The following is a 13709-nucleotide window of genomic DNA, read 5'->3' as shown; positions in this document are numbered from 1 at the left end:
CTACCATTCGGAGGGCTATGTGGGGGCCATTATACTATATGGCCTATATGCGAGCCTTGATACTTTATGGATGACTATGTGGGGGGCCATTTTACGGTTCGCAGGGTTATGTGGGGGCCATAATACTGTTTGTATGCCTATGTGGGGGTCCATTATACTGTTTGCAGGCCTTTATGGAGGCCATTATACTGTTTAGAGGGCTATGATGGGAGCCATTATACTGCATGCGAACAATTATAAATGTTTGTGTAGGGTCTATCATACTGTGTGGAGGGCTATGTGGGGTCCATTATGCTGTTTGGAGGGCTGTGTGGAGGCCATTATGCTTTTTGGAGGGCTGTGTGGGGGACATTATACTGTTTGAGGGCTTGTAACGGCCATCATACAGTGTGGAGGAATGTGTTGGGGCCATCATACAGTGTGGAGGAATGTGTTGGGGCCATCATACAGTGTGGAGGGTTGTGTTGTAAACATCATACTGTGTGGAGGGTTGTGTTGGGGCTATTATACTGTATGGAGGACTGTGTTGGGGTCACAGTTGGGGCATCATACTGTGTTGGGGCCACCATACTTAGCCAGAGGGAGTACTGCAAGGTTATCATATTGTGTGTGGGAGGGTACTGTGAAGGAATTCACTGTAGGGGTATCATACTGTTTTTGGGGGGCATTTTTGTTGACATCACACTGTATGGGGGCAATAAAAGGGGAATCTAGGGGCTTCAATAGTAGGAAAATATCTTTGTAAGGGCTGTAAAGTTGTGAGATATGCTCTTCTGTGAATCTGCCGAACGTTCAATTTTTGGGGGAGGAGAAGAGGCCTAATTAGAACTTCTACTATGGGGCCTCATGATTTCTATGTACACCCCTGATTTTAGACTTAGGTTACAACAGATGTAGTAAACAATATACACATCTAGATCTTATTGGGCTAGACTGTGTGAAACCTGCAATATAAACCTCGTTCCAAATTATTATGAAAATGCTATTTTTCTCAAATTTACTTAAATGGTCAGTATAATGTTAAAATCACCAATCATTAGAGTATAAATCACATTTTATTGAACAAACCTCCCAATGTTTAAAAAAAATACTTTTAACTAAAAATATTCAAAATGCACTGTTCCAAATTATTATACGCCACAAAGTTGCCAAACATTTTAAGGGTTGTAAAGAACTGAAAATGATTTGTTGAATTTGCAGCATAAAGAGTCACATTTACTGAAAGCTTTTTCCAATCAAACCATCTTTACAGGCCAAGTTACATGTTATCATAGGACCCCTTCTTTGTTATCTTTTTCAAAATTCTTGCATCAATTGAACTTGTGAATTTTTAGATAGTTTGTGCTTGAATTTCTTTGCAGGACGTCAAAAGAGCCTCCCAGGACTGCTGTTTTGATGTGAACTGCCTCCCACCCTCATAGATCTTTTGCTTGAAGATACTCTAAAGGTTCCCAATAGGGTTGAGGTCAGGGAAGGATGGTAGCTACATCATGAGTTTCTCTTCTTTTATGCCCACAGAAGTCAATGAGGTATTCTTTGCAGCACGAGATGGTGCATTGTCATGCATGAAGATGATTTTGCTACGGATGGTATGGTTCTTCTTTTTGTATCATGGAAAGTGGTCAGTCAGCAACTCTATATATTTTGCCCAGGTCATTTTCACACATTTATGTTTCTAAAACATGACTCATTCACCACCTCCTGGCTGACGTTGCATACTTCGCACTGGAACATGTTGGCCATCCACCAACCATCCACTACTCCATTCATCTGAACCATCCAGGTTTGCACGGTACTCATCAATATACAAGACTGTTTTAAAATTAGTCTTCATGTACTGTATGTCTGGACCCACTGTAACCATTTCTGCTTGTGAGCACTGCTTAGGGGTGGCCGAACATTAGATTTATGTACAACTGCAAGCCTCCTTGAGGTTCTCAGGACTCCAGAGGCACCAGCAGCTTCAAATACCTGTTTGCTGCTTAATAATAGTATTTTAGCAGCTGCTCACGTAATCCAATGAATTTGTGTGCCAAAAGCCTTCCTCATTGTGCCTTTACCTGCACGAACCCGTCTGTGCTCTGTATCAGCCACAAATATCTTCACAGCAAAATGATCACCTGTAAGTTTTTGTGAAATATCTAATGATTTCATACCTTGGCAATATCCAAGGCGTTGCAATATTTAACACTTTTAGGCAGCAGAGAGATCATTTTTCTTTCCCGTATTGCTTGAAACCTCTGGCCTGCTTAATAATGTCGAACGTCCTTCATAAGTAGTTTTCCTGGGCTCACCTGGCAAACTAGAAGAAAGACGCTGCTGCTCATCACCACCAACGCCTGAGAGGCCGCCTTTGCTCTCCGGCACCGCTGCTGCTGCGGCTTCTTCTTCTCCGGCAGGTGAGTCTTATTTCCGACTGCGCAACAACAAGCGGGGGAGGGAGGGAAGGAGAGAGGGAGGCTGCACGGAGAGGCGCAGGCCACAGCCTCCGCTCTGGGCCCTGAACTGAGCCCGAGCCTCGCAGCAGAGGGCGGATAGCGAGCGAGTGCAAATCCCACTGTACCACCGGCGGGAACAGCTCTGTGATCAGGCCAGTACTGGCCCGGGACATGTCAAGCAGATCTCCCCTTCCTCCTTTGCTGCCACCTGCCTTCATCTCTGCGCCCCCTCCTGTCACATTCCCTCAATTAATGAGCAACTTCTTGAAGCAACAATCTTAACAGAACCTTTCAAAGGTGAAGATGTCCTCATTCCTCACATTCCTATGATTCCAACGGATATTCCATTTCAATTTAAGAGATTGCAATTCCCATTTTGATTGGCGTTTGCAATCACCATCAACAAAGCTCAGGGCCAATCTTTAGAATTGTGCGGTTTAAATCTAGACACGGATAGCTTCTCACATGGACAAATATCTGCTGCGTGTTCTAGAGTCGGCAAACCAGACAATCTCTATATCTACACATACAATGGAACAACAAAAAATATTGTATACCCACAAGCACTGTGAAATGAAATATTTTAGAAACGTGCGCTTTCTCTTTTCTTTCTTTTCCATTTAACCAGACTGAGCTACAGCAACGCATGGCCGGGTACAGCTAGTATTCTATAAAATCTTTACACAATGTAATTTCTGCAATAAAAACCTTAACAGTAATTCGCACAGGAACTGTATACCGTAAGTTATGTGAACACATCCCACAGTAATACCAATATTCATCTTCATCATAACCATCACCATTGCTAAAATTACCAGTAATTCTACAGCAACGTATTCTGATCTCAGTTTATTCATAATGGTAAAGACTTAGACTTACCTGCCTAATTTTAGTTCCCACCATAGAAGCGCTTGTATCAATTACAAAAACTACATTCTTTGGCAGCGGAGGCAGATCTGTAGGTGCAAAGTAATGCACGAAATAACCATTTAAAACCTAGAGAAAAGGGGGAAATTAACTTGTGTTAAATTGAGTAAATCAGAGTAACATGACATCACATTGGCTGTACCTTTATTGCAGCTTTTAATTCTTAGCTTATACATAAAGCTGAATAATTTTTTATCTATCTAGCTGAGTAATTTATTTTATTTTAAGCAGGGCCATATTTTCTACTAGGCACTGGAGCTCCAGCAACTAGGGAGATGGGCTGTGATTTACATTTTTGAGGTTTTGTGTAAAATTATGTCCAATTTGCCTTTTTTCTCTGCTTTTTTGTGTTGTTTCAATACACACAAAGGAAATAAACATGTGTATAACAAAACGTATAATTGCAATTACTTTCTGGGAGAAATACTTCTGTATAAGAAGGGATTTGAGTATACAGAAGGAGGGAGGACACAATATGGAGAGGGACAATGTGACAGAGCACAGTGTTAGGACTCGGAGAAGGCACAGTATAGAAAGAGGGCAACATTGGGAGACAGTATAATGGGACAAAGTAAAGTAAGGGGCACAGTATAGAGAGGGGGCGATGTGAAGAGGATGGTGTGGTGTTATTTTAAGGACTCTGTTGCTGTTAGGATCTCCTGCAGAAGACCAGAGTGTAAACTCATCCTCGCATCAGGACTAGATAAAGAATAAAAATAGGGATGAGAATGACTCCAGTCAAAGAAGACGTCATCAATGCATTCACACTGGCCAATTTCGACACTTAAATGACCATTAGTTGGATGTATTAAGTGCTTTCCTGTCTTCTAAGAGGTATTTCAAGCAATTGGTCTTCTCAAAATTAAATGACCTAAAACATTTAAAATATCTCCGTCTCCCAAATGTTAAATTACACTTTAAATGTTTAATAGTGCTACTGACTGGGCGTAATAAGTACTGTGGTTCTGTGGCACCCCAGGGGTCTGGTTTCCACAGTAACAGCAATGTTATGTCTGAGAGCAGGTGGGAGGTCTCTTGGTCAGGAATCCTATGCATGCCACACCTCCTGCCCAGTCCTGGGAGGGGAAGGACTTCCCCTATATAAACCTAGGGCTGAGGCAGGGTTAGTGAGTAGAGAAGAAGTAGAGACAGAGAAAAGAAGCAAATATAGGAACAGAACATCAGGAGCTCTGTGGGAGCAGTGTTACAAGGAGTCAGGGGCTGGCAGCTGCAGAGCTCGCCCTGACTGAGAAGATTTCTTACCGGACCCGGAGTCCGAGGCTGTGGGGACTAACTCCTACCCAGCAGCAGAATCCGTCAGGCAGGGGATTCCAGGTCCTCTGGCCAAGAAACCCGAAGGCACGGTCACACGCATGGGACCAGCACCGCCGTCGTGGAGCGGAAGCTACTAGAAGGCCCCGAGTCACCGGCCATACGGGTGAGCACCACACGGTACACTCAGGGACGTGGGCTACTTATACCCGCCTCTAGCAAGGTAGCCAGAAGAGTACAGTTAGTTTGGGAGGCCTACAACTCCGCCTGGCCAGGGGAGATCCCATCTGCTCAAGGACTGACCAGGCCCCAATCGCTAGCCAGTACTCCGGGAGGGTCTATCTTTGTCACCAGTAAAGACCCTGAACTACACCGTACCGTCTCCGAGTGGTTCCTGCTACCCCCATCATCCACGTCGGCTGCCCTGAGGCCATACCCCTCCCGTTGGGGGTTATACTATCACGCTGCACAATCCTACCACCGGCCTCAGCGGTCTGCCCTGCAGCAGCAGCTCCTTAGCTGTACTCAATGGGTGGCGTAGTCGTCCAACATCTACCGCTGATACATCGCCGCTCAGTTTGACTCCCTGGGCACGGACCGGGTCACCGCCACGAGACTACAACCCTCAACAGATCCGGCTCCAGGTAAGCTCCCGCGTGCGCAACGCAGCGCGACACAGGCCCAGGGGCGCGTCAGTTCCTATATAGTCCACAGGCTAATGATGGCTGGTAAGAAAAATTCCCAGCATGTCCTTACCATTGTTACGATCATACTGGGAGTTGCAGGATCATGCAATATGAATGTATATGGTGGGAGCTGATCTGACATTGCAATTGACTGCTGAAAAAAGCTTGATGCTGTACTCATGTGCTGCTGAGGGTTCTGGTACTGTATTCATGTACTAATGGTGACACTGATGATGATTCTAGTGCTGTATTCATATACTAATTGGGGTTCTGGTACTGTATTCATGCACTGATGATATGCTGGTTCTGTATTTATGTCCTGATGGTGGTTTTAGTGCTATATATGATTTGATGGTGGTTCTAGTGCTATATGTACTGATGATGGTTCTGGTGATGTATTTATGTATTAATTATGTTTCTGGTGATGTATTCATGTACTAATGGTGATTTCAATGATGTATTCATATACTGTTGGTGGTTCTAGCACTGTATTCATGTAATGATGAAAGTTCTTGTTCTGTATTTATGTACTGATGGTGGTCCTGGTGATGTATTTATGTAGTGATGGTAACTCTGTGTATTCATGTGATAGATGGTTTAAAAGGTGATATATTCATGTATTTATGGTGGTTCTGGTACTGTATTCATGTACTAATAGTGGTTTTGAGGGTGTATTTATGTACTTATTTTGGTTCTGGTGATGCATTTATGAGCTTATGGTGGTTATAGTGAAGTATTTATGTGCTGATGAGGGTTATAGTACTGTATTCATGTAGTAATGGTGGTTCTTGTGATGTTTTCACGTACTGATGGTGGTTCTGGTGATGTATTTATGTAGTGATGGTAGCTCTGTATATTCATGTAATAGATGGTGGACTTGGTGATGTATTCATGTACTGATGATGGTTCTGGTAGTGTAATCATGTACTGATGGGGTTGTATTCATGTAATGATGGTAGGTCCGATGTTGAATTCATGTACTAATGGTGGTTCTAGTGCTGTATTCAAGTATTTATGGTAGTTTTGATCCTGTAGTAATTTAGATGTACTAATCCTTAGTTTGTCAGATTACATGCTACATGGATATGCTAATAAAGTAGTGTGACATCTGACAAGTAATGAATTAGTACATCTGTATTTATGTTAGGAACATTAAACCTTTACATTTTGGAGTTAGGGCAGAAAAAATTGGAGTCCATTCTCAGTGTGCTGTCTAATCCATGTAGATGATGTAATCTTGTGAAATGCTTGTCTAATACCTACTGCATTATCAGTACTCAAAGAAACCTTTATCAATTGCTCAAAAAGTTTCTGTGTATTGCTTTGTACAGCAGGTAGATGCACTGAGTTTTAGTCCGAGCATGCACACAGTGCATACACCACTCTCATATAACAGTAGCTGTACGTGCATGATTCACCACTAAAATGTAGCACTAACGCTGTGTTCACACATTGCAGCTTAGGCGCAAATTCATGCCATGGCAGAACCGCAATGTTTTTTATGCGATTTTTAAAAATTGTGGCAAAAAATGCATTTTTCTTCATGGAAGCTTCAAAAAATGCATAATAGCAACAATGCAGCCAAAGAGTGCCTTGGGCTTAACTTTACTAATCTGATTTAGAGTTACATGAAGTGTTCTTCTAAATTCACAACTAAAATTAAATTCAGAATCCTGCTAACTTATCTATTGTTGTGTGACATTAAATAACACTACGAGAGAAATGCTTTAGGGTCAATTCTCCAATGGAGAAAAAAAGAATTTCAAAAGCACCTATACAGTCATGGGCGAAAGTGCACCCTTGAAATTGTTCCAGAAAATGAAGTATTTCTCCCAGAAAATTATTGCAATTACACATGTATTGTTATACACATGTTTATGAGAAAACAAAGGCATATTGGACATCATTTCACAGTAAACACCAAAAATGGGCCAGGCAAAATTGTTGGCACCCTCAAGTTAATATATGGTTGCACACCCTTTGGTGCCATCTCCCAACAGCAATTTTAAGATCTCAGGATACAGCTAACTTATAGGTCGTACCCTTGAATGTTTTAATTCATTAAGGATAAAGGGCTGGGAACATTTTTTGACAATATAATATTTTTACTACAATATATCTGGTCATTATGCTATCCAATGATCTGTTTGGCATTGACTGGATTAGTAGATCTCTTAGGGCACTAATTTGCAGCAGTATAAGGGACATTGGCCAGTATTGATGTTGATAAAGACCAGAATTTATGTCATATAAAAAATAATTATGTTACTTAGTTCTCATCAGAAAGTAGATCTTTTCTGTAATGACTTGAAAATTGTAAATAATTCACTGTATAAAGGTTTTGTCAGAAGTAATGTTGTTTAGATATCTGTTAATATATCAGTGGCCAACCTATAGTTTAGTAGGACAAATGTTTCTATTTACCCAGGTTATTAATTAAGTGGCATATAAACATATACCATATTTTAATGCTACCAATTGAATAATTCTAAAGTTATCTTTTATAGCAAGCCTGTACATAAGCATGTCAAGGATATACAGTGAAGCCTTTTGGAAACAATGGATGTAAAGTAAGTCAATACCATGTTGTGAGCTATGAAATAGATAGTAGTAGTAAGGTCAATGTTCTCTCACAATTACCATCAGCTACGGTTGCACTGTTCCATCTACATTACACTTCATATCTACCCTATTGTATCTGACATATGACATGGAGATACATCATAAGTCGGCTCCCTCAAAAGCTGATCTCGCAGCTTTGCTGGCAGATGATCACTATGCTATTCATCCATTATCTACGTCTTAGAGTTGCACATGGAGTGGAGCTCCACTTGTGGCATTTAACCTGTTAAATGTCGCTGTCAATCTGTTACAGCGGCACCCTCAGGGGCGCCACACATGGAACAGTGGTGAACCTTCCCAGGAGTGGCCGGTCGACCAAAATTACCCCAAGAGCGCAGCAATGACTCATCCAAGAGGTCACAAAAGACCCCACAACAACATTCAAAGAACTGAAGGCCTCACTTGCCTCAGTTAAGGTCAGTGTTCATCCCCCCACCATAAGAAAAAGACTGGGCAAAAATGACATTCATGTACAGTATATGTAAGACAATGAACATGGAAGAGCGCAGCAGGGCCTCAGGGCAGAGACGAGGATGGAGGGAGTCATAGTGTAGGAGGTCTGGTGCTGCATGGTGCGGTGCAGTGCAGAAATAAAGAGTCCGGAGGCCATAGGGGTTGACTTCCAGGGTTTTTACTCACGGTGGAGAGTACAGCTGCAAGGCTTCTCCCTGCTCCTCATGGAGTTCTGCGGTCACCAGGGATGGGGGTCCGACAACCTCCGAGTAATTCAAGTGTTTAATCAGGACCCCGCACCAGAGTGTTCCTAGACTTCAGACCGAGTCCTTTCCCGTCTGTGTGTGTGTAGATAGGCCGGGTCTCCCTCTGGACTACGCTCAGAAAAACGGTACGGGTGGCAACTCCACTCCTTCGGTTACCCGGTGGGATCCTCTGGGCCTGCCGGGCTTCCCTGACTAGGACGTAGAGTAGCAAAGTTAGGTGTCGGGGGCCGGTACCCCTCTTGCAGCCGGAATCCCTCTGACTAGGTCAGAATAGCGAGGACAGGTGGCGTATACCGCTCCGTCTGCATCCCCCTGGGATCCATTTGCGGTGGAGCTACACTCCTAAGCTCCAGGCCTTCTTGGTTATGGTCCTTGACCGGGTTGAGACATATGTTAACTCCAACCTGCACCTCGACCCAAGGCCAGGGTACGAGGGCCGTGCCTCCATCCGCTGCAGGTTCACCCAGAAGCCACGTTCAGGGATGGAGATCACAATCAAAGAACCAAGAGCCCAAGATGGCTGTTTATTAAATATGAAATATTAAGTGTAACTAGATGTGCGTCCTCCACCCTCACCCACTAAATGGTTCCCCCTATCTTTTGGTTCCCCAGTCTCCCATTTTCCCCGTAAGGGCAGCACTCTAGTGCCTACTAGCCCCCTCTGGTGGGAGAAGTGTGGTGTTGGATGTGGAGTTAGGGTCCTGACCATTGCACCGTTCTTACCTCAAAGGAGTAACACCACATCCCATTGAAGAGGTGCAGCATCCCTGTGGCGGTCGAACCCTCAGGGGCGCCACATAGAAGTAACGCAACATTTCAGAAAAGGAACATCATACCAATAGTAAAATATGGTGGTGGTAGTGTGATGATCTGGGGCTGTTTTGCAGCTTCAGGACTTGGAAGACTTGCTTTGGTAAATGGAACCATGAATTTTGCTTTTTACAAAAAAATTCTGAAAGAGAATGTCCGGCCATCTGTTCGTGGCCTCAAGCTGAAGGGTACTTGGGCTATGCAGCAGGACAATGATCCAAAACACACAACAAAATTAAGACTTTGGAGTGGCCTAGTCAAAGTCCAGACCTTAATCCGATTGAGATGCTGTGGCACGACCTTCAAAAGGCGATTCATGCCCGGAAACCTTCCAAAGTGGCTAAATTACAACAATTTTGCAAAGATGAGAGGGCCAAAATTCCTCCAGAGCGTTGTTATCGCAAACGCTTGATTGCAGTTGTTGTTGCTAAGGGTGGCCCAACCAGTTATTAGGTTTAGGGGGCAATCAGTTTTTCACACAGGACCCTGTAGGTTTTGATTTCTTTTTCCCTTAATAATAAAGACCTTCATTTAAAAACTGCATTTTACGTTTACTTGTGTTATCTTTGTCTAATATTTACATTTGTTTTCTAATCTGAAACATTTAAGTGTGACAAACATGTAAAAGAATAAGAATTCAGGAAGGGGGCAAACACTTTTTCACACCACTGTATAACCCTAGAATATTTCAAATCATCATTACCAATTATGTGTACACACAGAGACATACATCCAGTTGCTAATAAAGTTGCCAAATTTATACTAACAATACATTTCAACCAATAACATCTACTTCAAACTTGATTTTTGTAATGGGTTTGTTAGCTGCTTGTGTTTGGGAGGGAAGAAAACACTGGTAATATAGCAATAGTAAAAATATAGATATATTCTCTTTTTTATTCTAGATACCTGAATGTCTCCAACGCTGAGCTCTCTTCTTACATCATAGCGAACTACAAAATCACCCAGAATCCCATTTTGAATGATCTTGGCTTGCTGGAGCACATTGGGCTTAAATGTTATTTTTGCAAAGTTTTCTGTTTGGTTGATTACTGTGGAAGGAGGAGGGTTTGTTGCATCTGTTGGAGAAAGATACCATTTTGGCCATTTACAATTACAAAAATAAGAAACAAAATCCAACGACTAAAGTGCAAATATATTGTACTTCTCCATTCCCACATACTAATTTTAAATTGCATAAATTGTAAGTCAAATAATTCTTAATATAGACAGTGAGTAATACATTAATAATAAGTCTTTGAAACAAAATTTGACTGGGCGAATGGCAACATGTAACAACAACATCTAATATCCATCCACTTCCACAATTTCCCTGGCTCCACAATTATGGTCATTGGTCCAATCTGTGGGGCTGCACAGGGGCCCAAGAGGTAAGGGGTCCCATTACCACCTCCAAAGCAGGAGGAATTGTGCATTATGATGAACTATTGAACTACAAAGGGCCCATATATTGTTCTTGCATAGGGGCCTCTTCTGTCTGTGTCTACCAGTGTTGTACAGTATGTTACATCATGAAAATTGAGCTCCTATTATTTACAAACCTAATTCAATGTCTGAAATGGATAATTCAAGCTAAGTCTGACCGATAGTTCTGAAAAGCCAATGACTGTAAACCCTTATTCGCAAGGAGTCATCATTCAATCCCCTTCTAAGAACCATGGCTGGCGGATTGCTCTTTCTTTAGGCTTAGAAGACAAATGCCAAGAATGCCAACATGTAATGTATTGGATATAGAATATTATATACATTAAAATAGTTTTATAAGTGATAGTGTATTAAATTTGCAGGTTGGACGGCAGTAAAAATATGAGTCCATTTAGATGGACCAACTAGTGGCACAAAACTTCTGCCATTCAGTTAATATTTCCTGATTGGCGGGCAATTAAAAATCTGTTTACACATTTAGAGGGTGACCGATGTGTAATAGATCACTTGGTGCTCATAGGCTTCAATTGTTTTCGGCAGAGCATGTCCTGTTTACACAGGATGATGCACTGTCCGGAACGATGATTTTGTATCCTGATTCATAATCATTTCACCAATGAATGAGAGTTTTGCTCTTTCATCGGGTGATCGGCAGCCTGTTCACACAGCAATATTACCCACCCTGAAACCTGAAAAGAGCACTTCTAGGAATGCTTGTTCATGATAATCTTTAAGTGTAAATGCACCTTCATTTTCCTTCCTCTTCTGTGGACAAGCAAAACAGGAAGATAAGATACCAGGAGTTACACTTCTGAATAAATTTCACAGCAAAATATTAAGACTCGGAATCATATCTCTATTAGCGGACCACCTCCTCATAATCCCATTCAGGTACATAACTATTAACTGCTGCAAAGGTTAAACTCCACTTCCTAATGTCATATTCCTTGTTGCTCGGTGCCCTGGAATCAGATGTAGAAAATGACTTTTTATGTAATTTTAGCTGAAATGCTGAAGATGATCATTTGCATTTATTTTTAGACGCTGTTAACCAGGGATAGCCTTTACCAATGACACCTTGACATATCTGCATTTCCTGACTCCAGCTCCTTTCCGCTGTTTAGACTGATAAGGAAACCAAACAAGTAGCCATTGTGCAAGGTTTACAGTACTGTGTTATTTTATGTGTAACGTAACTTTCCCTTGATAAGTCCACAGGAAGTCTATTACTTTATTCCAATACTGAAATATCTGCAGCCACGACTGAATATCTATTACTGGCCTAGCATGAAAGTGGTGAGCTTGTTTGTTCCAGTGCACTGGAAAAGCACAATTCTATTATTGTTGTGGCATAATTCATTTTCCTATGTAGACATCTTTTATACGATGCCAAATGCAATAAAACAAACAAGATACAAGAAAAATAACCTCACATCACTCAGCTGTGAAGACGCATTTGATTATTTCATTTATAATGTATTTATTTGTGCTGACTTTGATGCCAGCTGCAAATACAAAGACGCGGAGACATGAGAAGTCAGAATATAAGACCTTGGCTGTGCTACAAACATCCCGATTTTCATCTCAAAAACAAAAATGAATAAATGCGTAATCAGTCTACACATAGTTATTTATAATATTCCATCTAAAATATCATTTCAGATTCTGATTGTATCAAATGCTCTATTATTTTTTTCTATTATGTGTTGAAGAAGAGGGCCAAAGGGTGAAATTCTAATAATGAAGTTCAGGAACCATCCTATTCTTTACTACTGAGGTTAGTTTGATCAATCTGATCTTGCAGATAAGCCTGAACTACTTCATTGTACCACTTAAAACATATATATTGAAGATAAAAGGGTCATAAACGGGATATAGTCATCAGAAACTCATCGCTGACTATCTAAAGTAGAATATTGTTATAGAATATTCTTTAGAAATTATGTCTTCATGTCTTTCCATACAGCATTCTTATTATGAAGATATTGTACAGTCTATGAAAAAAATGAAGGGGTGCCAATAATGGTGAGCAGCACTGTAGGGTGTGGATATAGATACATACTGTATTATGGAAACCTGTGAGTGGCATGGTATTTCCTCCATGTAAATATACCTGCACAGTATGTGTGGACTGTATTACACTCATAGATGCTACAAATACCATAGTAATATATGATTATTTTCCCACCTGCTCATTGTTTATAAGGTGTTGTGGGGATCGTTACCATAGTAAGTAACATAACTCATTTAATGGCTATTTTTCCTATCCAGGTGTTCTCCACATCATTTTCCTCAGGAAATCAGGAAGGTGTGAATGTAGGAAATGAGCAATTGTTTTATTTTCCAGATAAATACATTTATGTCCATAACATGCCGTATTTCCTGGCATGATGGTTCTTGTGCTAAGTACTGATACCATTGGATGATGCAAATCTCCATATGTGGTATACTGTATGTACTGTATATCATGGAGGAATAATGACTATTGCATTAGGTAAAGTATCTGAAGTGCATTGAAAATGTATGAATATTTTCCCATGATGCATATACACTGCTGAGAGAACTGTTACGTTACCAATGAAAGTATTAAAAACTTTAGTCTACCGATTTGGTGGTTTAGCCGTGTAAAAGAACACCCTTTCCAAAATCTAAAATGCTTTCCGCAACAAGAGGACAACAATTTGGAAATAAATTGAGTCAAACTGATCAAAATGTCATATACTGCATATTCATATTGTACCTCACAACATACTAGATAGGCACCATAAGGATTATTATGAATTCTCTTA

At 41.2% G+C, this 13709-nt stretch overlaps 1 protein-coding gene across 1 annotated transcript in view; it reads right to left on the bottom strand.

Annotated features, from left to right (window-relative positions):
- Nucleotides 1-13709, bottom strand: part of ITIH5 (inter-alpha-trypsin inhibitor heavy chain 5) — a 92108-nt gene that overhangs the window by 60462 nt on the left and 17937 nt on the right. The window contains exons 6-7 of the mRNA XM_073652447.1: nucleotides 10384-10553; nucleotides 3318-3434 (exon numbers count right to left, since the gene is read on the bottom strand). Of these exons, the coding sequence (XP_073508548.1) occupies nucleotides 3318-3434; nucleotides 10384-10553 (287 nt within the window). The remainder of the gene's footprint in view (nucleotides 1-3317; nucleotides 3435-10383; nucleotides 10554-13709) is intronic.

The sequence above is a fragment of the Phyllobates terribilis genome, unplaced genomic scaffold (genome assembly GCF_046119375.1).
Source record: "Phyllobates terribilis strain yellow unplaced genomic scaffold, ASM4611937v1 Scaffold_11__3_contigs__length_659146591, whole genome shotgun sequence".
NCBI lineage: Eukaryota > Metazoa > Chordata > Amphibia > Anura > Dendrobatidae > Phyllobates > Phyllobates terribilis.
The sequence above is the reverse complement of the archived record's forward strand: the minus strand, read 5'-3'. Positions and strand labels throughout refer to the sequence as shown.